General features: G+C 39.5%; 1 protein-coding gene across 2 annotated transcripts in view; it reads left to right on the top strand.

Moving 5' to 3' along the window:
- The window catches only part of LOC126260885 (integrin alpha-4-like), a 534,755-nt gene that overhangs the window by 146,950 nt on the left and 363,746 nt on the right, over nt 1–24,059 (top strand). For both annotated transcript variants that reach the window (XR_007546657.1, XM_049958327.1), the window contains exons 7-8: nt 13,641–13,739; nt 13,962–14,050. Coding sequence is in view for 1 of the 2 variants with exons in the window: in XM_049958327.1 (XP_049814284.1) it covers nt 13,641–13,739; nt 13,962–14,050 (188 nt within the window). In the remaining variant the exon portion in view is untranslated. The remainder of the gene's footprint in view (nt 1–13,640; nt 13,740–13,961; nt 14,051–24,059) is intronic.

A 24,059-nucleotide genomic window follows, 5' to 3' on the forward strand; every position in this document is an offset into this window, starting at 1 on the left:
ATGGCTTTCCGATCACTAGTTCTCGAGTCGCCAGGGAAACGGCGGCTGACCCGGTTCTCCGGCAGGTAGTTCGCCTCATTCAGCAGGGGTGGTCCTCCCGCCCTCCGGGCCAGGCCTCGGACCCTCTTCGTAATTATTTTCTTCTACGAGACCGCCTCTCGGTCTTGGAGGGAGTTCTCCTTCTGGCTACCGATGATACAGCTCCTCACGTGGTTGTTCCTGCAGGTTTACGAAGTTACGAAGGGAGGTCCTCACGTTATTACATGCGGGGCACTGGGGTGTTTCCCGTACTAAAACCTTGGCTCGCAGACATGTGTACTGGCCCGGTATTGACAGAGAAATTGAGCACTTGGTGGCCGCCTGTTCCCAGTGTGCGAGCCAACAAGCATCTCCCAGGGCAGCGTTCTCTTCATGGCCGCCGGCAACCCAAGCATGGGAACGTGTTCACATCGATTTTGCGGGCCCGTTTCTCAATGGCTTTTGGCTCATTGTCATTGATGCTTATTCCTGATTCCCATATGTGGTTCGCTGCTCCTCAACCACTTCAGAAGTTGCAATCCAGGCACTAGCAAAAATCTTTTCTGTGGAAGGTCTGCCAATCACCCTGGTCTCAGACAATGGTCCGCAGTTTATTTCGCAGACCTTCCAGGATTTTTGTAGGCGCTTCGGTATTCGGCACGTTTGCTCTCCCCCCTTCCATCCACAATCGAATGGGGAAGCCGAGCACATGGTGCGCACATTTAAGACGCAGATGAAAAAGTATGTGCACGAATTTCCTGCAGAGGAAACCTTGACGTTTTTCTTGACGGCATACTGGACCACACCAATGGGCGACCGCAGCCCCACAGAGCTCCTCCATGGGCGTCAACCTAGGACTCTGCTGCATCTCCTCCGGCCTGGTCCTCGCCAGTCTTCACAAAACGAAGTACCTGGCTTTCCACTGGGTATGTCGGTCTGGGCCCGTGGGTTTGGTCGCAATCCACGTTGGATACCGGCAGTGGTCCTGCGCTGAAATGGCCGCCGGCTCTATACCTTGCAGGCGGGGGATCGGGTGGTACGTCGTCACCAAAATCAGTTACGTCCACGTTCGGGCACCCACCCTCCGACCTCTCAGACACCGGCTTCCCCATTGCCGGCACCTGTATTGGTTTCACAGGGGACGTTACCTCCTCTCCCCGCTGTGACTCTGCCGCACTGCGATGGTTCTCGGCCTTGGCAGCCTCCACTAGCTCCAGCACCGGCATCGCCATCATTCGAGATGCCCCAGCGAGAGCTGGCCCCCCTAGCAAGTTCGGTTTCTCAGAGGGCTAGTTCACCTGTGGTTGTCCCTTCCCCTTCGTCCCCACCACTGGGTCTCTCCCCTCCCGAGGTGGAACGGGATCCGGAGTTCGACAGCTTGTCACCCGTTCTGTCCCGAGCTCCGGTTGTGGGACGACGGGGGCCTCTTCGTGTGGGTCACTTCCAGCCGTATTCGAAGGTTCCAGCTCGAGGGTTGGCAGATCCCCTCGACTCCGACCATCCAATGGATGTGGAGGTCATCGCTCCTGCCCGACGCTCCACCGTCCGACGCAGTGGATCACAGTGGCTTCACCCCCCAAAGGAGGAGGAGTGTGGTAGCCACCAGAAAGATCGCGGGAGGCGCACATTGGCACGGCGCGTCACGGGCGGTAGTTGCCGCAAGTAGAGTCCCGTCCACCAGAGGGCACGCGAGAATTCGGACGCGACCTCTGCTGGCGTAACAACAAGAACAACAACAACAACTCCAGCAGCACGGGCCGTGCCGAGTCAGGCAACATCGAGCATGCCTAGGACACAGTCCCGGTCTACGCTAAGTGAAGTGCAACGTAAACGTGAACAGTGTTACTACAGTTTGCATCCTTGTAATCATTTCATTTCATATTCCTACAAAGTGATACACTCAGATATTTGTATGAGTTGCCTGATTCCAAATATGATTAATTGATGTTATAGTCAAAGGACAGTATGTTTTTCTTTTTCCTTTTTGTGAAATGTACAATTTTACATTTCTGAACCTTTAAAGGAAGTCACCAATCTTTGCATCTATTTGAAATCTTAGGATCTGCCTGAATATTTATAGAGCTTCCTTCAGACAGTACTTCACTACAGATAAGAGCATCATCTGAAAAATTATTAATATTGTCTGCATGGTCATTAATATACACCATGAACAGCAAGGCACCCACCATACTGTCCTAAGTTACACCCAAAGTTACTTCTTCATTTGTCAATGCCCCTCCATCCATGGTAATATACTGTGTTCCTCTCCACCAAAAAACCTCAATCCAGTCTCAAATTTCATTTGACATCCCTTAAGATTGTACTTTTGCTGATAAACATAGATGTAGTACTGATTCAAATGCCTTTCAGAAATTGAGAAACATTGCATCTACTTGATGGCCTTGTTCTAAGACCTGCAGTGTGTCATGTGAGGGAAGTGCAAACTGGTTTTCACATGATCAATGTTTTTGAAATCCATGTTGGTTGGCATGGAGGAGTTCATTCTGTTCAAGGTACCTCATTATGTCTAAGCTCAGAATATGTTCTAAGATTCTGCAACATATCATTGTCAAGGCTGTTAGGTAGTAGATTTATGGATCAGTTCTATTGCTCTTGTTGTAGATGGGTATGACCTGTGCTTTCTTCCAACAACTGGGCATTTATTTTTGTCTGAGGGATCTATAATAGATTATAGTTAAAACAGGGGCTAGCTCACCTGAAAATTAAATATACAATATGATAGTGATTTGATCAGGACCTGGAATACTGTTCAGTTTGTATGGTTTCAGCTGTTTCTGAACTTCACTGATATTAATACATATTTCACTAATGGGCACAGGTGATCCCCTTTTCAAGAAGGGACATTGAACAGATGTGCAGAACTATAGATCTATATCTCTAATGTCGATCAGTTGTAGAATTTTGGAACACGTCTTATGTTCGAGTATAATGGCTTTTCTGGAGACTAGAAATCTACTCAGTAGGAATTAGCATGGGTTTCGAAAAAGACGATCGTGTGAAACCCAGCTCGCACTATTCGTCCACGAGACTCAGAGGGCCATAGACACGGGTTCCCAGGTAGATGCCGTGTTTCTTGACTTCCGCAAGGCGTTCAGTATAGTTCCCCCACAGTAGTTTAATGAACAAAGTAAGAGCGTATGAACTATCAGACCAATTGTGTGATTGGATTGAAGAGTTCCTTGATAACAGAACGTAGCATGTCATTCTCAATGGAGAGAAGTCTTCTGAAGTAAGAGTGATTTCAGGTGTGCCACAGGGAGTGTCGTAGGACCATTGCTATTCACAGTATACATAAATGACCTTGTGGATAACATCGGAAGTTCACTGAGGCTTTTTGTGGATGATACTGTGTTATATCGAGAGGTTGTAACAATGGAAAATTGTACTGAAATGCAGGAGGATCTGCAGCGAATTGACGCATGCTGCAGGGAATGGCAATTCAATCTCAATGTAGACAAGTGTAATGTGCTGTGAATACATAGAAAGAAAGATCCCTTATCATTTAGCTACTATATAGCAGGTCAGCAACTGGAAGCAGTTAATTCCATAAATTATCTGGGAGTACGCATTAGGAGTGATTTAAAATGGAATGATCATATAAATTTGATCATCGGTAAAGCAGATGCCAGACTGAGATTCATTGGAAGAATCCTAAGGAAATGCAATCTGAAAACAAAGGAAGTAGGTTACAGTACACTTGTACACCCACTGCTTGAATACTACTCACCAGTGAGGGATCCGTACCAGATAGGGTTGATAGAAGAGATAGAGAAGATCCAACGTAGAGCAGCACGCTTCATTACAGGATCATTTAGTAATTGCAAAAGAATTACGGAGATGATAGATAAACTCCAGTGGAAGACTCTGCAGGAGAGTCACTCAGTAGCTGGTTACTGGCTTTTGTTGAAGTTTCGAGAACATACCTTCACCGAGGAGTCAAGCAGTATATTGCTCCCTCCAACGTATATCTCATGAAGAGACCATGAGGATAAAATCATAGAGATTAGAGTCCACACAGAGGCATACCGACAATTCCTTCTTTCCATGAACAATACGAGACTGGAATAGAAGGGAAAACCGATAGAGGTACTCATGGTACCCTCCGCCACACACCGTCAGGTGGCTTGCGGAATATGGATGTAGATGTAGATGTAGATGTAGATGAATGTTTGCAGTGGTTCAAGGATTAAATTGGGGTAATAACCCTTGGCCTTCCTTTAGAATAAACATTTGAAAATAGGGTTAAACTCTTGCTTTGCTGCTATCAGTTTCAGTTCCTGTGTCATTTGTGACTGACTGGGCACTAACTTGGTGCCACTAACAACCTTTACATATAACAAGAATTTCTTTGGCTTTTTTGAAAGATCATTTGACAATATTCTGCTATGGAGTCATTGAAGGCTTGCTGTTTTGACAACCAAATGTGGTCATTCATCCTTGCTCTATGTATAACCCATGCTTTGTTGACACCTGTTATGCAGCAGTACCTGTTTTTTTACAGTTACTGCATACCACGGAGGTTCCTTCTCTTACGAATTGTTCTGATGGATACATATTTCCCCACAACATTGTTAATTATTTTGTTGCACTTGAGCGATAATTCATCTACATTCTCCTGTTTTGCAATAAAATTTCTATTTTTTTCATTGAGATATTACATTATTGCTATTTTGTGTTGTTTACTGAACATATATATCTTTCTACTTCTTTTAGTTGGCCTTTTTACTTTTGTTATAATTGCTACCACAACTGCCTCATGATCATTGACACCAGTTTTGAATGGACATCCTCAAAGAGATCAAGTCTATTTGTTACCATTATATCTAATATATTTGTATAATGAGTGGGGTTCTAAACTCTCTGTTCTATCTAGTTTTCAGGGGAAGCAATTGGTAATATTTCACAGAATGTCTTGTCTTGTCCACCACTAACAAAACTGTGATTGTTGAATGATTGGAATATTCTCCAGTGATTACAGTGTTTAGGGGGAACTTATGCACTAGCAAATATACATTTTCTCTAAAGTTTTTGGTTACACCAGGAGGTGAGTCTGGTGGTGCATTCTGTGTGTGGATGCAGGAGTAGCTTGCATTGGTCCATGAAAAGCTGAAGACATTGTAGGCCATGATCAGCCTTTTTCAGGCTGCTGCCTGAGGATACAAAGAACATGACACATTGGACGGGACACCTCAGGTATCACTTGGTTTACCCTCGAGCTCTGGGCATGAAGGCACCTTCCAGCATATCCAGCACAAGAGATCTGCCCTCACTGTACGATGATTGGTGGGTTGGAAAGAGCTTCCATCTCTGACTGTGAAGGTTCAATGCAGGATCTGGCCATCTGGCCAAGCTCATTCATCCTGTGAGTGGACAGGTGGTCACTTCTTCAGCAGGGTCTGAGCAAGCACGTGGGGAGGGAGGGAAGTGTTACTAGATATAGGAAGTTCCAATGTAAGTGGGTTATAGACCCCTTTAGGAAAATAGTGTCCAAGGCAAGATGGAAATTGAATGTGTGGTAGTTATGCCTGCTGGGAAGCCTCATCAAAGATGTGAAAGATGCCCCTGCCAATGGCTATTGAGGTTGCAAGGTGCAGTCATCAGCGGGCTGGGGCTACTTTCAACATCAATAACACCTGTTGGTTGGGTTCTGAGGCCATCCTCAGTTTGTATGGGCAGCTGGCAGTAGTGGCAGGCACTTCTGGCCTCACTCACCAGGTGCAGGAAGAGCTCACCATCTGGAATATAATATACAAAATTGATTATGCTGCTTGGTTTAGAACCCAATGGAGGGTTGGTTGCAGGCAATGCTTTGTTGATTCTGTTATGGGCTTGACAGCAGATTTCTGGACCTGTATTATGGATTGGAGACTTGCAAGTTCCCTCTTGATTGGTCAGGTTGCACTTCATGCAACAATCAGTTACTTGGGTAAAGGAGTGCACATGGCTTTTTTAAAATTATTATTATTATTATTGTTTTAAGTCCAGGCAATAGTTTGAGACCTTCTTATGAATGCTTGGCAGTCAGTATGTAGATATTGAAACCAGATTACATACAAAGCAAAGGCACATTTTATGTTAAAATTTTAACAGTAAATTGCCAAAGAATTTTTCCAAGTTCCTGAATTTACTGCCCTCCAGGAAAGTTGTTGCACTCAGTTTATTCTTGGAACTGAGAGCTGTATACAACCTGAAGCAGAAAGTTCCAAAGTATCTAACAAGATATAGGACATACATCATAAAAACAGATTAGACACTATGGGACTGACAGTGTTCATTGCAGTTAATGAAAGTATTGTTACTTTTGAGATTGAAATCATGTCTGGTTGTGAAGTTATCTGGATATGAGTAATCGACCTCAGCAAATTCTTGTTAATATTCAAGTATTTTTACTAGCCACCCAATTCTGCCACAATAATTATAGAGTCATTCCAAGAAAGAGTATAGACAGTAGTGCAAAAATAACTCATTCATGTAATATTAGTTGGAGGTGACTTTAAACTACCAAGTATAGACTGGGACATCAATGATTCATTGCAATTGGTAATGGCAGACAGTATTGTCAAGTACCTCTGAACACGTTTTCCAAAACTATCTTGGACAGCTAGAGCAACAGCCCAAATGAAATGGAAATATTTTATATCTTTTAGCTACAAGCAGACTTGACCTAATTGTCAGTGCCACTACAGAGACAGGGATCATTGATCATGATGTCATCATAGTGACAATGGTTACCAAAGTTAATAATTCTGTCAAGGAGACTACGGAATTATTTATGCTGGAAAGATCAGATAAGCAGTTTTTAGCTTAATACTCAGACAGTGAACAGACATTGCTTAGCTCCAATATGTTGGACATGGAGTAGCTATGGGCAAAGTTTAAATTAACTTTAAAATATGCTCTGGAGAAGTATGTGTTGAGAAGGTGGATTAAGGATGGAAAAGATCCATTATGGTTTAACACCAAAATTCAAAAAGTGCTGAGGGAGCAGGATAGGTGTACCCTTGGGCCCAAAGAGCATGTGAAAATATTATCAGCCAAAAGTTAGCAGAAATTCATGGGTCTGCAGAAGGATCTATTATGGTTTAACTACAAAATTCAAAAATTGCTGAGGGAGCAGGATAGGTGTACCCTTGGGCCCAAAGAGCATGTGAAAATATTAACAGCCAAAAGTTAGCAGAAATTCATGGGTCTGCAGAAAGATCTATGCACATAGGGTACAACTTCATCATCATATCTTAGTGAAGGATCTTGCCAAGAATCTGAGAAAATTCTGGTCCTACATAAAATCACTAGGTGGGTCATTCATCAGCCAGTCTACTCTGACAATAGAAACCAACAAAACAAAAGGTGAAGTCTTAAATTTAAAATTTGTTAAACATTCACACAGGAGGTTCTTACAGATATACCATCATTTGGTGTTGTCACACATACAGCTCTATGGAGGACATATAAATAGACATCTCTGTTATTGAGATGCAGTATAAATATATAAATGTACACAACTGACAACATCCATACATTTTAAAATGTCCACAGATGGCTAAATAAATAAATAAATAAATAATAAAAGTTGGAAGTGTTGAAAACAAATAAGTTACCAGGTTAGTATGGAATACTGATTCTGTTTTACAGTGAGTACACTACTGCATTGGCCCTTTGCATAGCTTGCATACCCAGCTCAGAGTTCTAAGCAACTGGAAAAAAGAGTAGATTACTAGATAAGAATGAGAAAAGAAAAAACTAAAAAAATTACACACCCATATCCTTAACATTGGCATGCTGCATAATACTTGAACTTTGAGTATAATAAATTTCATTGAGCATGAAAACCTTCTGTCCTCAAATCAACATGCATTTAGAAAATATTGCTCATGTGAAACTCAGCTTTTCCTTTTCTTACATGATATCTTGTGAACCATGAATGAAGGCTAACAGGAAGAGTCCATATTTCTAGGGTTCCAGAAAGCATCTGACATAGTGTCCCATTGCAGACTGTTAACAAATTTCAGAGCTTACAGTTTAGATACCTGATTATGTGAATGGCTTGGAGACTTATTAAGTAAGAGAAACTAGAATGTGTCGATGATGGAGATTGTTCATTAGAGACATCTGGAGTGACCCACAAAAATGTGATAGGACTGCTCTTGTTCTCCATAGATATAAATGAAATGATAGATAGGATGACCAGCTGTTGTGTGTAGGAAAGTATTGCTTTTGTTGACTATGTCATGAAGGCAGCTTGCTCTAAATGTAGAAAAGTGTACATTATGCAGATGAGTAGAAAAACATTTTGGTAATGTTCATATAGAGAATTAATGGTGTGCAGCATTCTGCCATGGAGTAAAGACCCTTCCCTGCAAGTGATCTCAATGTAAAGTTTGCACAAGTATGTATCTAATTGGTCATTTGGTCATATCTACAGCTACATCTCCATGAGGCTTGTATTACTTTGGCAGAGATCAAATCCAGCCTTGGAGATTTTTTCTCACACATCTGTTGTGGTCCATAACTTGCTTTTCTAGCAAACTAGTGTATAAAGTGGTGAGCTACAACAGCTAGCTACAGTCTCCCCTGAAGATGATGAGCAGCAGCCTAATGGAAACACTATGTAGTTTAGATGAAACAATCAAACACTATGCCCAACACCTTTCAAGTTGTTTCAATTTTTTTTCTGAACAGTAACGTAATAATTTGAAATCAGACCCAATGTTCTTTTTTATGAGAGACTGTTACATTACAGGAATTGCAGGTATCATTTAATGACATAAGTTGCAATTTCCATGAATATGGTTTGTGTTATAATGTGACAGAAACCTGGCATGAAATTTCCTGACTCCCTGGAGGTAAATTTGCCTATGGAACTGTTGTTTTGTTATGTTCACTATCAGATCACATAACAGACTAAATAAAGTGGTAAGTTAAGACAAATGTAGACAATTTTCCACTGCTATTCAAGAAAGAAGTAAATGAAACATGATATGATAGTTATAATATACGCAAAACAAAATATTATGCAAAAACTGTCAACTTTATAAGAACTTTGATTTCAAATATTGACTTAGAACAAACAGGCCTGTGAGTAGAATAAAAAATTTATGTGCACTGTAGACCACAGTTTGAACAAGATAGAAGACAACAAAGACTGACAAGAGGGCACATAAGAAGGAATTATGACCGTATGGGCTAATATTTCAATTAAAGTAATCAATAATCGAAGATATAATGTAGTTAGATAGATAAAAAATCTACTCACAAAGTGGCAAAAGGATAACAAACACACAAAAGGTATTACAGTGTGCAAAATTTCACAGTCAGTGGCTTCTTCTTCTTTCAGAACTCTTGAAGGGGAAGGAAGTGTTGTGAAGGAAAAGGACTGGTGAGGTTTAGGAAAAGGTGTGCAGTTTGGATAAGTTACCCAGAACCCTGGGTCAGAGGAGACTTACCGGAAGGGATGAGAAGGAAGACTGATTGTTAGAGACTGAACAAGACAAGGTTTGTAAACCTGAGAGCTTAAAGGTGGAAGATAGGGTAATACACGAGACAGAGATTACTGCCAATACACCATGCATGAGTTAATAAGAGCAGAAAGCTATCACATAAAGTGCACTTAGCTTTCTGCTCTTATTAACTTGTGTGCAATGTTTTGGCAGTAACCTCTGTTTTGTGTATTACCTTATCTCCCATCTTTAAGCTCTCAGGTTTCCAAATCTCATTTGGTGCAGTCCCCAACAATCAGTCTGTCCTTCTCATCCCATCTGATATGTCTCCCTGAACCAGGGTTTTGAGCCACTTTTCTGAACTCTAACCCTTTTCTAAACCTCACCAGTCTTTTTCCTTCACCCCCTTTCCTATCCTTTCATTTCCTTTAAGGTGGAGCCACTGGCTTCAAAAGTTTGAAAACTGCAACACTTTTTAACTTTGTGTTTTCCTGTTGGGACTTCATGAGTAGATTTTTGATCTATCCAACTACATTATATTTTCCAATGTTAATTACTTTATTCTATATTGATATATTAGCCCATGTGCTCATCATTATGTCTTATGTAACCCTATTGTCAGTTTTTGTTGTCATCTATCTTGTTCAAATAGCCATCTGTTTCTGCCTTACGTGAACCAGTCTTTCCTTCTTATCCCATATGATCTGGGTATATGGGTGACTTTTCTGAAGTCACCCCTTTTCCTAAAACAGTAGTATTCTCATCCAGATAATTAGCTTTCCTTCACTGCAAAGTATATCTATTTGACAGAAGATAAGTGTTTGAAAATTTGTTGTGGACACAAATCTAGTCACCAAGTGGCAGCAGGAGAACACACTTACAAAAGGTATTACATTTTGCAAGCTTTTGGTACCAGTGGCTCTTCCTTATGGCAGAAGAAATAACTTCCATAATAAAATCTTTAAAATCAAAGCATTCTAGTGGTTACGATGAAATATCAACAAAATTAATTAAGGCATGTTCTTGTGAGTTTAGTACAATTCTAAGTTACTTGTGTAACCAGTCAATTATAACTGGGATATTTCCTGACTGACTGAAATATGCAGATGTTAAGCCTCTATTCAAGAAAGGGGATAAAGAGATGCCATCAAACTACAGAACAATTTCTCTTTTGCCAGCATTCTCAAAAATTTTAGAAAAAGTAATGTACAGGCAGCTTCTCAACCATCTGACCACAAATAACATATTATCAAGAACACAGTTTGGATTTCTGAAGGGTTCTGATATCGAAAATGCTATTTACACCTACAGTGAAAATGTACTTAATTCATTAAATAACAAGTTACAAGCAGCAGGTATTTTCTGTGATTTGTCAAAGGCATTTGATTGTGTAAACCACAACTTCCTTTTAAATAAATTAGAATTCTATGGTGTCATGGGCAGTGCTGCAAAATGGTTCAAGTCATACCTAGCTAACAGGAAACAAAGGGTGTCAGTGCAAGGGTCTAGTGAATTAAGTCATCTGTCATCATCAGAATGGGAAGAAATTACATGTGGTGTCCCACAAGGATCCATCTTAGAGCCATTGCTTTTTCTTGTGTACATTAATGATCTCTCATCAGTTACACTGCCAGAAGCAGAGTTCGTTTTGTTTGCAGATGACACAAGTATTGCAATAAATAGTATGTCGAGTGTAGTTCTAGAAAGATCTGCTAATGATATTTTCATGGATATTAATAAATGGTTTAAAGCCAACTCACTGACATTAAACTTCGAAAAGACTCACTATATGCAATTCAGAACCTGTAAGAGGTTTCCACCCAGCAGTCTTAAATTTCTGGGATTACAACTTGATAATAAATTCAGTTGGGGGGAGCACACCACAGAACTGCAGAAACGCCTTAACAAATCTGTATTTGCAGTTCGAGTGTTAGCAGACATAGGTGACATAAAAGCGAAAAAGCTTGCATACTTTGCCTAATTTCATTCCATAATGTCATATGGTATAATATTTTGGGGTAACTCTTCAAGTCAAACAAAAATTTTCAGAGTCCAAAAGCGTGAAATACGTATTATTTGTGGAGTAAACTCACAGTCGTCTTGTAGAAACCTCTTCAAAGAACTGAGTATACTAACTACTGCCTCTCAGTATATTTACTCCTTAATGAAATTTGTCCTAAATAATATATCTCTTTTTCCAACAAACAGCTCAGTTCATACATACAATACCAGGAACAAAAATGATCTGCACAAGGACTTAAAAGCACTTACATTAGTTCAAAAAGGGGTCCACTACTCAGGAACACTCACCTTCAATAATTTGCCAGTAAACATAAAAAATTTAGTTACAAATAAAGATGTTTAAAAGGAGCCTGAAAGACTTACTAGTGGCCAACTCCTTCTACTCCATTGACGAATTTTTTAATAGAAACAAATGATATATTGTATTTATTCATACTATTAGTATTGTTATTTCAGCTTTTTTAAAAAAAAAAGAAAAAAATATGTGACATGTTCAACATCCACGAGGATCTCCTCAACACGAATCTATGGAACGAAAAACTAATCTAATCTAATCTAAAGGGGAAGGAAGAGGGGCAAAGGAAAAAGACAGACACACTAAAAAGACATGCCCCATTAGAAGATACTTACACATAAGCTTCTGGCCACAGCCTTTGTCAGAAAAACATTGACACACACCATTCATTCACACAAGCTAGCACACATCAAGCACATGACTGACAATTGCAGCAGCTCAGGAAAGAGTGCTACAGGAAAGAAGAAAAAGAACAGCTACTGAGAAGAGTAATGCAATAGATAATAGTAACAAAGGAAAACATGACAGGGTTGTAGGATGGAAGAAAGGTTGTTCAGCAAAATCAAAAAAATGGAAACTCCAGGTAGGAATATCAACAAATTAGGAAAAGATCATTTGCTACTTACCATAAATATGACAGGCATAATTAAAATATGCTTCCACATAAGCTTTCAGGCATGACATTGGACTATGGCAGCTCAAGCCAGAGTTGGTGGTCATGTGTATGTGTGTCGTGTGCATGCTTATGTGAATGAATTGTGCATGTTTCTCTTTTCCCAGTGAAGGCCATGGTAGAAAGCTTATGTGTAAGCATATTTTAATTATGCCTGTCATATTTATGGTAAGTAGCAATTGATCATTTCCTAATTTGTTGATATTCCCATGTGGAGCTTCCATTGTTTGATTTTGCTGAACAGCCTTTCTTCCGTACATGATGTTTTCCTTTGTTACTATTGTCTGTTGCATTACTCTTCTCAGCATCTGTTCTTTTTCTTCTTTCCTGTAGCATTCTTGCCTGAGCTGCTGGAGTTGCCAGTCATGTGCTTGATGTGTGCTAGCTTGTCTGAATGAATGGTAAGTGTTTCTGTTTTTCTGACAAAGGCTGTGACCAGAAGCTTATGTGTAAGTATCTTCTAATCGGGACTGTCTGCAACTTAGCATATAAATTTCATGGTATGTAGCAATGTATCTGTTCCTACATTGTTGATATTCAGTCACTCAGCGTGTATTCTAGGGTTACTTCATGTGCACATTGTCACTTTACAGAAGAAGGGTTGCCAAATTGGTGAGCACCACAGTAACATCATTCTACCATTCAGCTGCCTTTGTGAGACACAAAATATTGAAGATATGCCTTATTGTGGTTGCCTCTGGCCTGTAAAACCATCTCATGAGCATTACCTACAAATTACAGCTCATAGGTAACCTGAGAAGGATGTAAAAGAACTGCAGGCTGCTGTTTTGGGTGTAGTTGGTGTGACTGTGTCAATGACAAAATGATACACCCAAACCTTCCGTCCTAAGATTAAGAAATAATTTTCCAATGTTACATCTTGTTAATCTGGACCCTGAATATGATGTTACTTTGTTTTTTGCCTAATCTGCAACACTTATGATCCACACTGTGTGATATATTCAACAGAATGTTTCATAATTTATTGGGGGAGTTGTTACTGCAGTGCAAAATGAGTCTATTAATCTGGAAACAGCTCTCGGTTGCCATGCATTTAAGTTTCCAATGAGGAGATCAGTGATTTCATAAGAGATGCATCATTATTTTCCTCATCTGATTTTAAGTTATGTAGAAGATAACTACTCATAAGTTACTTCATTTTTTTTAATTTTAGGGGCTACAATTTCTTATAATATATCACAAGAAAAGAGATGTGGGGCATACAGCAGCCACATAAGGGGACCAGACTTAAACACTGAACCAGTTTACTTTGGTAAGATACAGTAACATCAAATTGTAAATTCATTTGAACAATTATTTAATCTTTTAAAATTCTTTCTCTTCTACTTCTTCTGTATTATACTTCTATATTTGTACTATACATAATACTTTGTTTGAGTTTAAATACATGAGCACATAATTATAAATGCAGCTTTAAATGATTGGAAATACAATTTCTTAAAGCTTGTGTGAAATTTGAATTTCCTTCCCAAAGGTTATGCTGTTTCTGCTGGGAACTTATTTCCAGACAAAGACCTTGTTTATGCAGTAGGTGCACCACGGGCCTCTCAAGGAAGTGGAATGGTGAGTGTGGACAAAGTATTTTTCTTACACATTTAGTTTCCATTTTCAGCAGAGCACTTAATAATTAGAAAATGTATTGACACTAATCTGACACTTGCTGTTTTTATACAGACTCTTCAAATAAGAAATTTCATCAGCTGCACATATCTCTTCATCAGTAGGTTTAGAGAGTTTCAACATTTTTTCAGTGGTGACACTGATCATATGTCATGTCCATTTTATTGCTAAATACCATTACCACTTTTTGGGGGGAGAGAGAGGGGGTAGTGAAGAGGAGGGTAAGACTGATTTATAAATAAGATTTTTGTGTACAATTTATAAATATTTAATTCAAACTGGCTTAACTATGAAGAATTAATGCCCCCATCACTGAGAAAACGAAGCCAGTGATATCTAGTGGTGAATGGCAAAACTCCTTTGAATCATGTAAGGCAGTACTAGGCCAGTGAAAGCTACTGCTATTAGGAGGATGGCATGAGATACCACGAGTTCCTAAACAACCTGTGACACATGGTGTAACAGATATTAAGTTGATAAGAACAAGGTATTGTGGTGAAGAAGTAATGTTTAAGGTGTGTGAAGGGAAATGTGGAAAAAGAAACACAGAAATTGTAGATCATGCTCTATTGGTGCTGTAGGTTGGTAGTTGGCAAGTGATAATATGAAGAATCATATTATTTTTTCTTTCTTCATTCTTTTCTTTTTATACATGTATGCTATATATACACAAAGCTAAAGATAAAGTAACAAGTTGTTTTGTAGCAGAGATAATCTTTTGATACAAAAAAGAGAAGAGATACACTCTTCAATTGATTAATTTCTGTATCTTCACCTGTTTGGTTCTATAAGCGGTAGTGGGTGGACATATCGTGAGATTCATCACACCAGTAATTTTTACAAATGTGTATTTCAAGCGAACATTAAAAGGTGCTATAAAAAGTTATTGGGAAGGTAAAGTTAGTCATATATTCACACCAACCATACCTGTCTGTTCATCACTTCACCCATGCCAAAAGTCCTGCCTCAGAAGGTATGGAGCAGACAAGAGGAAACTGCACGAGCAGCGGAGGAGCAATCCTACATCACCTTTATTATACTCAGAAATATACCACCTTTGTATGTGGGGGCAGGAACTATGAATTTCAAGTATTATCATTTGGGCTGAATATGTCACTCCCTTCTTACAAGCTGTTAACAAGCTTCCCCATACATCCACTGGTTACACCAATGAGCTGATGTACAATTGCAAACAAGTAGATGAGTGGGAAAAATTTTGCCCAGTGTACCAATACTGGAATTATCACTGGATGATAAAATACGACAAGCAGCAATAACCTTGAAACCTTGGCTAAATATAGGCAAGTAATTTATGATAGAAAGTTGAAATGTATAACATAATTTTATATAGGACAAAAGGTGTTACTTAGAACACTTTCCAAATCCACAAAAATTGGAAAACTGAACCATAAGTGGCAATTACTATAACTGGATCATACATAATTACTAAAATCCCCTACCCAGTGGCATACAGATTGGCACACACGAACACGGGTAAAGACAAGGGCCTTTACCCACACAAAGACTTGAGAATATTTGTCTATTCAAGAAGGGCTGTATGCCCTCCAAGTTTTATATATGTATAATAATATTAGGTTTAGGATGCAGGAAAGTCACATTCCAGAATTTATGTTGTTAGTTGATAAGGAAATTTTTTTTTGTATTTTTTGTTATATGTCATATGTGTAAACGATAAGATGAGGGGTTGTAACAAGGAGGAATTTTATTTTTGTGTGTCTAGAGATGACAATATTCTAAATACAACATTTTGCCTTGTGTGTAGCCCAGGTGAAAACAAATAAACGAACTTGTAAGATGCATTGTAGTGCACAATGCAATACACAACTCGCCATGTCGTAAGTGGTATAAGAATGATGCAATGCATGCACACTGGGGAGCATCCTAGTCAACAATCCACAAGCATGTACACAAGACAGGCACATCTGGGTGTGTTGGATGGCCAAAAACAAACAAACCCAATGAGCTACAGCCTTCACTAGCATTTGTAAAGCCTGTTGCATTAACAGGGACATAGAAAATTAAGGGAGAGTCTATGTTACAACTATGACTATCTACACAATACACACATACAAAAATAAACTAAGGGATTATATACACAGTACAAGGACATTAAACTATGAGATATCTACTTAAGCTATGCTACTATATGCATTATATCTATATATGCACAATATTTACAAATTTAAGTATTGACAGTGCATGCAGTAATTATACTTGATGGACCAGGAAAGTTTTGCTACAGGTAAACAAGCAAGTATAGTATAAGTGGCAAACTGAATAAGAGGTTGCACCATGCCTTGAATATGCTTTGTCTTTCAGATTTATAGGGTAAGCAGGGATGCACATGACATTAAATAAGTTTTGTGAAAGCATGACTCCATGCTAAAGTGAATGAGTGCATGGTTGAATATATGAAAAAGGTATTAATAGCTATCAAGCCACTATATACTTATCTATGAAGATTTAGTTTTAAGTTAGTATTAAGTTTTTTTCTTCTAGAGAACAATGCATTGACACATCCTAAAGTAAAGAAAAATAAATGTTTGTAGAGCGTTAGGTACCAGATAAAAATAAGAAAGGACTGCACTGCATGTAAATATAGCTATAAATTTACGATACGTTTGAATGTGTAGAAGAAAACATTCGCAGTAGGTCACATATCACGATGTTGAACTAAGGTTGTGCACTACCAAATAATCAAGGGGTCAAAACCTAACTACTGTGAGCATTGACTACCCATGAAAGTGTCAAACATTTGGTTTACACTGAAATTTTTATGCATGTTTACTACTTATGTAAACACTGCTTTATGCTCATTGTACGTAACATGTCGTATTGGTGATACAACTCTGTATACCTCAGCATATGAAATTAAGGTTGTATACATGGAAGAAGCCTGGAGATACTGGAAGGTCTCAGATAGATTATATAATGGTAAGTCAGAGATTCGGGAACCAGGTTTTAAATTGTAAGACATTTCCAGGGGCAGATATGGACTCTGACCAAAATCTACTGGTTATGAACTGTAGAGTAAAACTGAAGAAACTGCAAAAAGGTGGGAATTTGAGGAGATGGGTCCTGGATAAACTGAAAGAACTAGAGGTTGTAGAGAGCTTCAGGTTGAACATTAGTAATTGACTGACAAGAATGGGGAAAGAAATACAGTAGAAGAAGAATGGGTAGCTTTGAGAGATGAAATAGTGAAGGTAGCAGAGGATCAAGCAGGTAAAAATACAAGGGCTAATAGAAATCCTTGGGTAACAGAAGAGATATTGAATTTAATTGATGAAAGGAGAAAATATAAAAATGCAGTAAATGAAGCAGGCAAAAAGGAATACAAACATCTCAAAAATGAGATCGACAGGAAGTGCAAAATGGCTAAGCAGGGATGGCTAAAGGACAAATGTAAGGATGTAGAGGTGCATATCACTAGGGGTAAGATGGATAGTGCCTACAGGAAAATTAAAGAGACCTTTGGAGAAAAGAGAATCACTTGCATGAATATCAAGAACTCAGATGGAAACCCAGTTCTAAGCAAAGAAGGGAAAGCAAAAAGGTGGAAGGAGTATACAGAGGGTCTATACAAGGGCGATGTTCTTGAGGACAATATTATAGAAAAGGAAGAGAATGTAGATGAAGATGAAATAGGAGATATGATACTGGGTGAAAAGTTTGACAGAGCACTGAAAGACCTAATTCAAAACAAGGCCCCGGGAGTAGACAACATTCCATTAGAACTACTGACAGCTTGGGAGAGCCAGTCCTGACAAATCTCTACCATCTAGTGATCAAGATGTATGAGACAGGTGAAATACCCTCAGACTTCAAGAAGAATATAATAATTCTAATCACAACAAAAGCAGGTGTTGACAGATGTGAAAATTACTGAACTATCAGTTTAATAAGCGATGGCTAACACAAATTCTATACAGACGAATGGAAAAACTGGTAGAAGCTGACCTCGGGAAGATCAGTTTGGATTCTGTAGAAATGTTGGAACACGTGAGGCAATACTGACCCTACAACTTGTCTTAGGAAATAGATTAAGGAAAGGCAACCCTATGTTTCTAGCATTTGTAGACTTAGAGAAAGCTTTTGACAATATTGACTGGAATACTCTCTTTCAAATTCTGAAGGTGGCAACGGGTAAAATACAGGGAGCGAAAGGCTATTTACAATTTGTACAGAAACCAGATAGCAGTTATAATAGTTGAGGGGCATGAAAGGGAAGCAGTGATTGGGAAGGGAGTGAGACAGGGTTGTAGCCTATCCCCAATGTTATTCAATCTGTATGTTGAGCAAGCAGTAAAGGAAACAAAAGAAAAATACGGAGTAGGAATTAAAATAGATGGAGAAGGAATAAAAACTTTGAGGTTCACTGATGACATTGTAATTCTGTCAGAGACAGCAAAGGATCTTGAAGAGCAGCTGAACAGAATGGACAGTGTCTTGAAAGGAGGATATAAGATGAACATCAACAAAAGCAAAATTAGGATAAGGGAATGTAGTCGAATTAAATCGGGTCATGCTGTGAGAATTAGGTTAGGAAATAAGATGCTTAAAGTAGTAAATGCGTTTTATTTTTTATTTAATCATGTCAGAAGCATCGTACATAAAATCAGAATGATTACCACATACATATCAAGTATATAACAAATACAAAAAGAGTTTAAAGGTATACAGATATATAAGCAGGGTCAAGTAGTTTTTTTTATTTTATGAAGTCTTGGACCAGAACCTGGCCATGTCCAGCACTTCCGGGGCGGCATTAATCAAATCCTTCATGGTGTAGGTGCTTGAGCACAGCACACACTGCATGAGGTGGATGGTGGTTTGAGTGTGTCCACAGTCACACAGCGCCGGTTCATTTGAGAGGCCCCATTTGCGCAAATTCTTTTTGGATCGTGTGACACCAGGGCGCAGCCTATTAAGAGATTTCCATATTGTCCATCCTTCCATATGGCCGGGAGGGAGTTCTTCGTTTGGGACTAACCATTCCCCAAGGTGCACGTTTTCTTCTCGCCACATTGCCAGCCTCACTTGCTGCAGTGTCCCGACGGTGTTTTCTGCTGTGTGCAGGAAGCTTTTTCTAGATTTTAGTCGACGGTGGCCTGGCTGGTGTTTGTACAGCAGGTGGGCAGGTGAGGTCAACACCTTTGTTTTTCCTTCCTTGCCACTACTTTCCTTCTAATATCTGGTGGGGCCACGCCTGTCAGGCAGTACAGTTTATCAGTTGAGGTTGGTCTCAGACAGCCTGTGATGATGTGGCAGGATTCATTAAGTGGTATGTCCACTTGCTTGGTGTGACTAGAATTGTACCACACTGGGCATGCATACTCTGCTGTGGAATAGCACAAAGCAAGAGCTGTGGTTCTCACTATTCCAGGCTGTGCCCCCCATGTAGTGCCTGTTGGTTTGCACACAATGTTGTTTCTCACAGCTACTTTGTGTTTAGTATTAATGCAGTGCTTTTTATAGGTGAGTGCTCTATCCAAGGTGACGCCTAAGTATTTTGGTGTTTCGCAATGTTCCAGGGGCACTCCTTCTCAGTTGAGTTGTAGTCTTCTTGCAGATTGTCTGTTCTTTAGGTGGAAGGCACAGGTTTGGGTTTTCCCTGGGTTGGGTTTGAGATGGTTCCCCTTATAGTAGGTGGCAAGCTGTTCGAGGGCTTCTGACAGATTCTGTTCAACAGTTTCAAAGCTGTCTGCTTGAGCGGTAATGGCGCAATCATCTGCATATATGAAGCTTTTGGTGCCTTGGGGGAGGGGCTGGTCATTAGTATATATATTAAAAAGTGTTGGGGCCAGTACGCTTCCTTGGGGGAGGCCATTTTTCTGTATCCTCCACTGGCTTCTCTGTCCCTGAAAATCCACAAAGAATCTTTGATTCTGGAGTAGGTTTCCAATCAGTAAGGTTAGTCTGTAGTCCCTACTCATTGTGTATATTTTTCCCAGGAGCAGGTCTAGGAAGACAGCCCCAGTGATCTTCCTGTTCTCGAACCCATCCTCTATGTGTTTTGTTAATTTTAGCGCCTGTGATGTGCAGCATTTGCCTTGTCTGAAGCCTGCTTGTTGTGGGATCAGGAGGGGCTCGATGGTGTCCGTGATTCTGTGGAGTATCATCCTTTCCAAAACCTTGTACATATGGCATAGCAGAGACATCGGCCTGTAGTTTTTGGGATTGTCACGTTCTTTGCCTGGTTTTAGGATGGCAATGACTCACGATTTTCTCCAGATTTTTGGAATTTTGCAAGATGACATGTAGTTGTTCATTATATCGACTAGCCACTTCCTTGTTACAGGTCCAAAATTCTTTATTTGCTCAACGCATATATCATCAAGGCCGGCTGCTCTCCACATTTTGCACTTACTGATTGCATTCTCCAGTTCTGCCAAGGTAAATGGCTTGGATAGTTATTCGGTCTCTTGATGGGGGTTTTGTTCTATGCCCCTCTTATTTGTCTTTAGGTTGTCGTATCTTGGTGGTTTCCCATTTGTGAGAAGCTGGTGTCCAGTTTGTTCTGCTATGATGTTCGCATGTAGATTTGGTTTGGTGGAGTCATTGGCTAGGCGTTTTATGAGTTTCCAGGCCTTTTGACTATCTCTGTCAAAATTAGTTTCCTCCATCAGTTTGGTCCATTGCTCCCTTCTCACTTCTGATATCCGGGAGGTAATAACTCTTCCTTTGGTGAGGGTTTCTTCACTGAAGGGGTTTCTTTCAAAGAGCATTTGATACTCTTCCAGTAGGTCTACTGTTTCCTTGGTGAGTCGTGGTGTGTAACTTGTTCTGCATCCCCTTGAAATAGACACTTGGGAGCAGGTTTTGACGGTGTCAATGAAGCTGTCATAGTTTTCTGGATCTGGGCTATATGTCTGGACTCTCTCTTCTTGTATTCTGGTGAATTTTGGCCAGTCTGCCTTCCTGAAATTATATCTCCTTCTGAACTTTACTCTTCATGCTATAACTATTGGCAACATTTGGCACATTATTGGGTGATTTTGTGTCTTTGGGATGGGGGCGCAGATGGACTTAAAGCCCTCTTGTGCTATTTCTTCACCGATGAATTGGAGATCCGGGTTGTATCCGCGGCGCCACCTGCCGCTGTTGAAAGATGTGTGAAGTTTGCTGTCGTGGATAAGTGCCAGGCCCATGCAAGAACGGCTTCACCGTTTTTGTCTTCTTCTGCATATCCCCATACGTGATTATGGCTGTTGAAATGACCGATGATGAAAGCCGCTTTCTGTTTACCGAATTTTACTGGTGGTTCAAAGTGGAAGTCTACATTTGGGGGCTTATACAGTGAGGTCACCGTGTATTCGCCAAATTCCACTGTGGTAATCTCAATATCTCTCTTCTCAGTGTGATCCGTCATCCTCACTTGGAGGTCTGGTTTGGTGAACACGGCACTCCTGTATTGCGCATTTTGCTATTTGGAGAGCAAAATAACTGATGATGGTCGAAGTAGAGAGGATATAAAATGCAGACTGGCAAAGGCAAGGAAAAAATTTCTGAAGAAGAGAAATTTGTTAACATCAAGTATAGATTTAAGGGTCAGGAATTTGTTTCTGAAAGTATTTGTATGGAGTGTAGCCATGTATGGAAGTGAATTGTGGATGATAAATAGTTAAGACAAGAAGAGAATAGAAGCTTCTGAAATGTGGTGCTACAGAAGAATTCTGAAGATTAGATGGGTAGATCACATAACTAATGAGGAGGTATTGAATACAATTGGAGACAAGAGAAATTTGTTTCACAACTTGATTAGAAGAAGGGATTGGTTAGTAGGACATATTCTGTAGCATCAAGGGATCACCAATTTACTATTGGAGGACAGCGTGGAGGGTAAAAATTGTAGAGGGAGCCCAAGAGATGAGTACACTAAACAGATTGAGAAATATGTAGGTTGCAGTAGGTACTGGGAGATGAAGAAGCTTGCACAGGATAGTGAACATGGAGAGCTGCATCAAACCATTCTCTGGACTGAAGACCACAACAATGATGAAGTGGTTATTCTTTACACAATTAACATAGCAAGTAAATACTGAGCTTCACTTTTAAACGCTAAATAAGTATTTGATACTATTGGTATCATCAGATTTAAGTTGTGTTAGTAAATAACAACCAATTTTACTCTTGGGATCACAGTTAACTCTATTAACAAAGCATAACTGAGCACATAAATGCCTTTACATGGAGTTTCCTCAACCTTGTAGTGTGTAGATCCTTCCTAGAGAATGCTATAGAGGCAAGGCCGTGCATAGTTATCAGAGTGGCGTGTAGTGTCTGTTGTATCGAGTATTGTTTACTTCTTTAATACTTTGGAGTTGATAGATATGCTCCGACAAGAAGTACTGTAAATTGAAATGAAAGGTATGTCAATTTATTCCATAAAGGAAAACAGAATTTATTATTGTATGAATGTTATATAAAGAATGTATAATGAAATGAGAGTAATATATGTACTTATATAATTGGATTAGAATAATATAACAAAATTGTAATTTAACAAAGCAATGAGCTATGAAAATATATATAAAAAAGGGAAGAGAATATATTACAGACTTTAATGTATATAATCGACAATAATGGCTTGTCAGCAAATGAATAGGATTAGTGTATTTTGTAATTGTATTTGTAATTTTTTTGTTATGTGTATAGTATGTGGAAAGGACACTACAGAAACTTTATGTAATGAAGCTGTATGAAAGACTCTAAAACACAAAGTGCAAAATCATACGAAACCTGGCTTTAAAGTGTTAAGTGCATGTGTGATATAGGTGGGTGTGCATGTGATAAACTAAAGATGGCAATACTTCGTGTAACATGAATTTTCTGTGCTCAACAATGTCGTAAGAGTGGCAAGAAATTTACCTTATTGACGGATGTCAGATGTACAGCTGGTGTCCCCGCTGAATAAGTAAGAGCAGTGAGGTAAAATAAATTTCTTGGGCCACTAATATGGAAACCATTTGTCACCGCATTGTAGATTTCACAAAGGATCACACCACTGAAGATGACCTTCATGAATTTGTGCAGTGAAAGCTACTGTAAATGCATGTCATGGACACTCTGACCTTGTGCTAAACATATGAGTGTGAGCTGGGAGGATAACTGACATTGTGCTGGATGCAAATGCTTCACAAGCTAAACACTGTGCAGATGATGACTGACAACAATAGGAGTATACGGTTATAGCAAGCACTTTGTTAGGAGAGAAATCTTATGTATTTATGTGTTAAAAGAAGCTGAAAAGCCCATATAAATTGATAACCATACAGGATAACTCCAATGGCCAAAAATAAAGGCTATGCCCATACCGGCCAGGGTTATCAACTCTCAAAAAATAATTTCTGTATCTTCACCTGTTTGGTTCTGTAAGTGGTAGTGGGCAGACAAATGGTGAGATCCGACACACCAGTATTGCTTAAAAACGTGTATTCCAAGTGTACCTTAAAAGAGGTTATAAAAAGTTATTGGGAAGGTAAAGTTTTATTCATATATTCACATCAACTGTACCTGTCTGTTCATCATTTCACCTGTGCCAAGAATCCTGCATCAGGAGGTTTGGAGCGTACAAGAGGAATTTGCGTGAGCAGCAGAGGGGCACTCCTGCATCGCCATTGTTATGATCTAGAGTACACACAGAGGAATTTATGTGAAGAAGTACATAATTTAAATGAATAATATTGGTCTTAAATGTATTGGCATTGAAGGTATGTTTTATTATTACTACCAGTTAAAGTTCACACAGGATATATGTACCTTACAATTTCCTTCAATTATTCTTTCCAATTAATTTTTTAATTATTCAAGCAGCAATTATTAATCAGTTTCCATTACTTATCTGCCTGCCCATATATGCCATTATTCACTAGAAATGGGAAAAGATCACACAGGAATTGTAGATCATGCTTAACTGGCACTGTAAGCT

Source organism: Schistocerca nitens, chromosome 5 (assembly GCF_023898315.1).
Source record: "Schistocerca nitens isolate TAMUIC-IGC-003100 chromosome 5, iqSchNite1.1, whole genome shotgun sequence".
Taxonomy (NCBI): Eukaryota; Metazoa; Arthropoda; class Insecta; order Orthoptera; family Acrididae; genus Schistocerca; species Schistocerca nitens.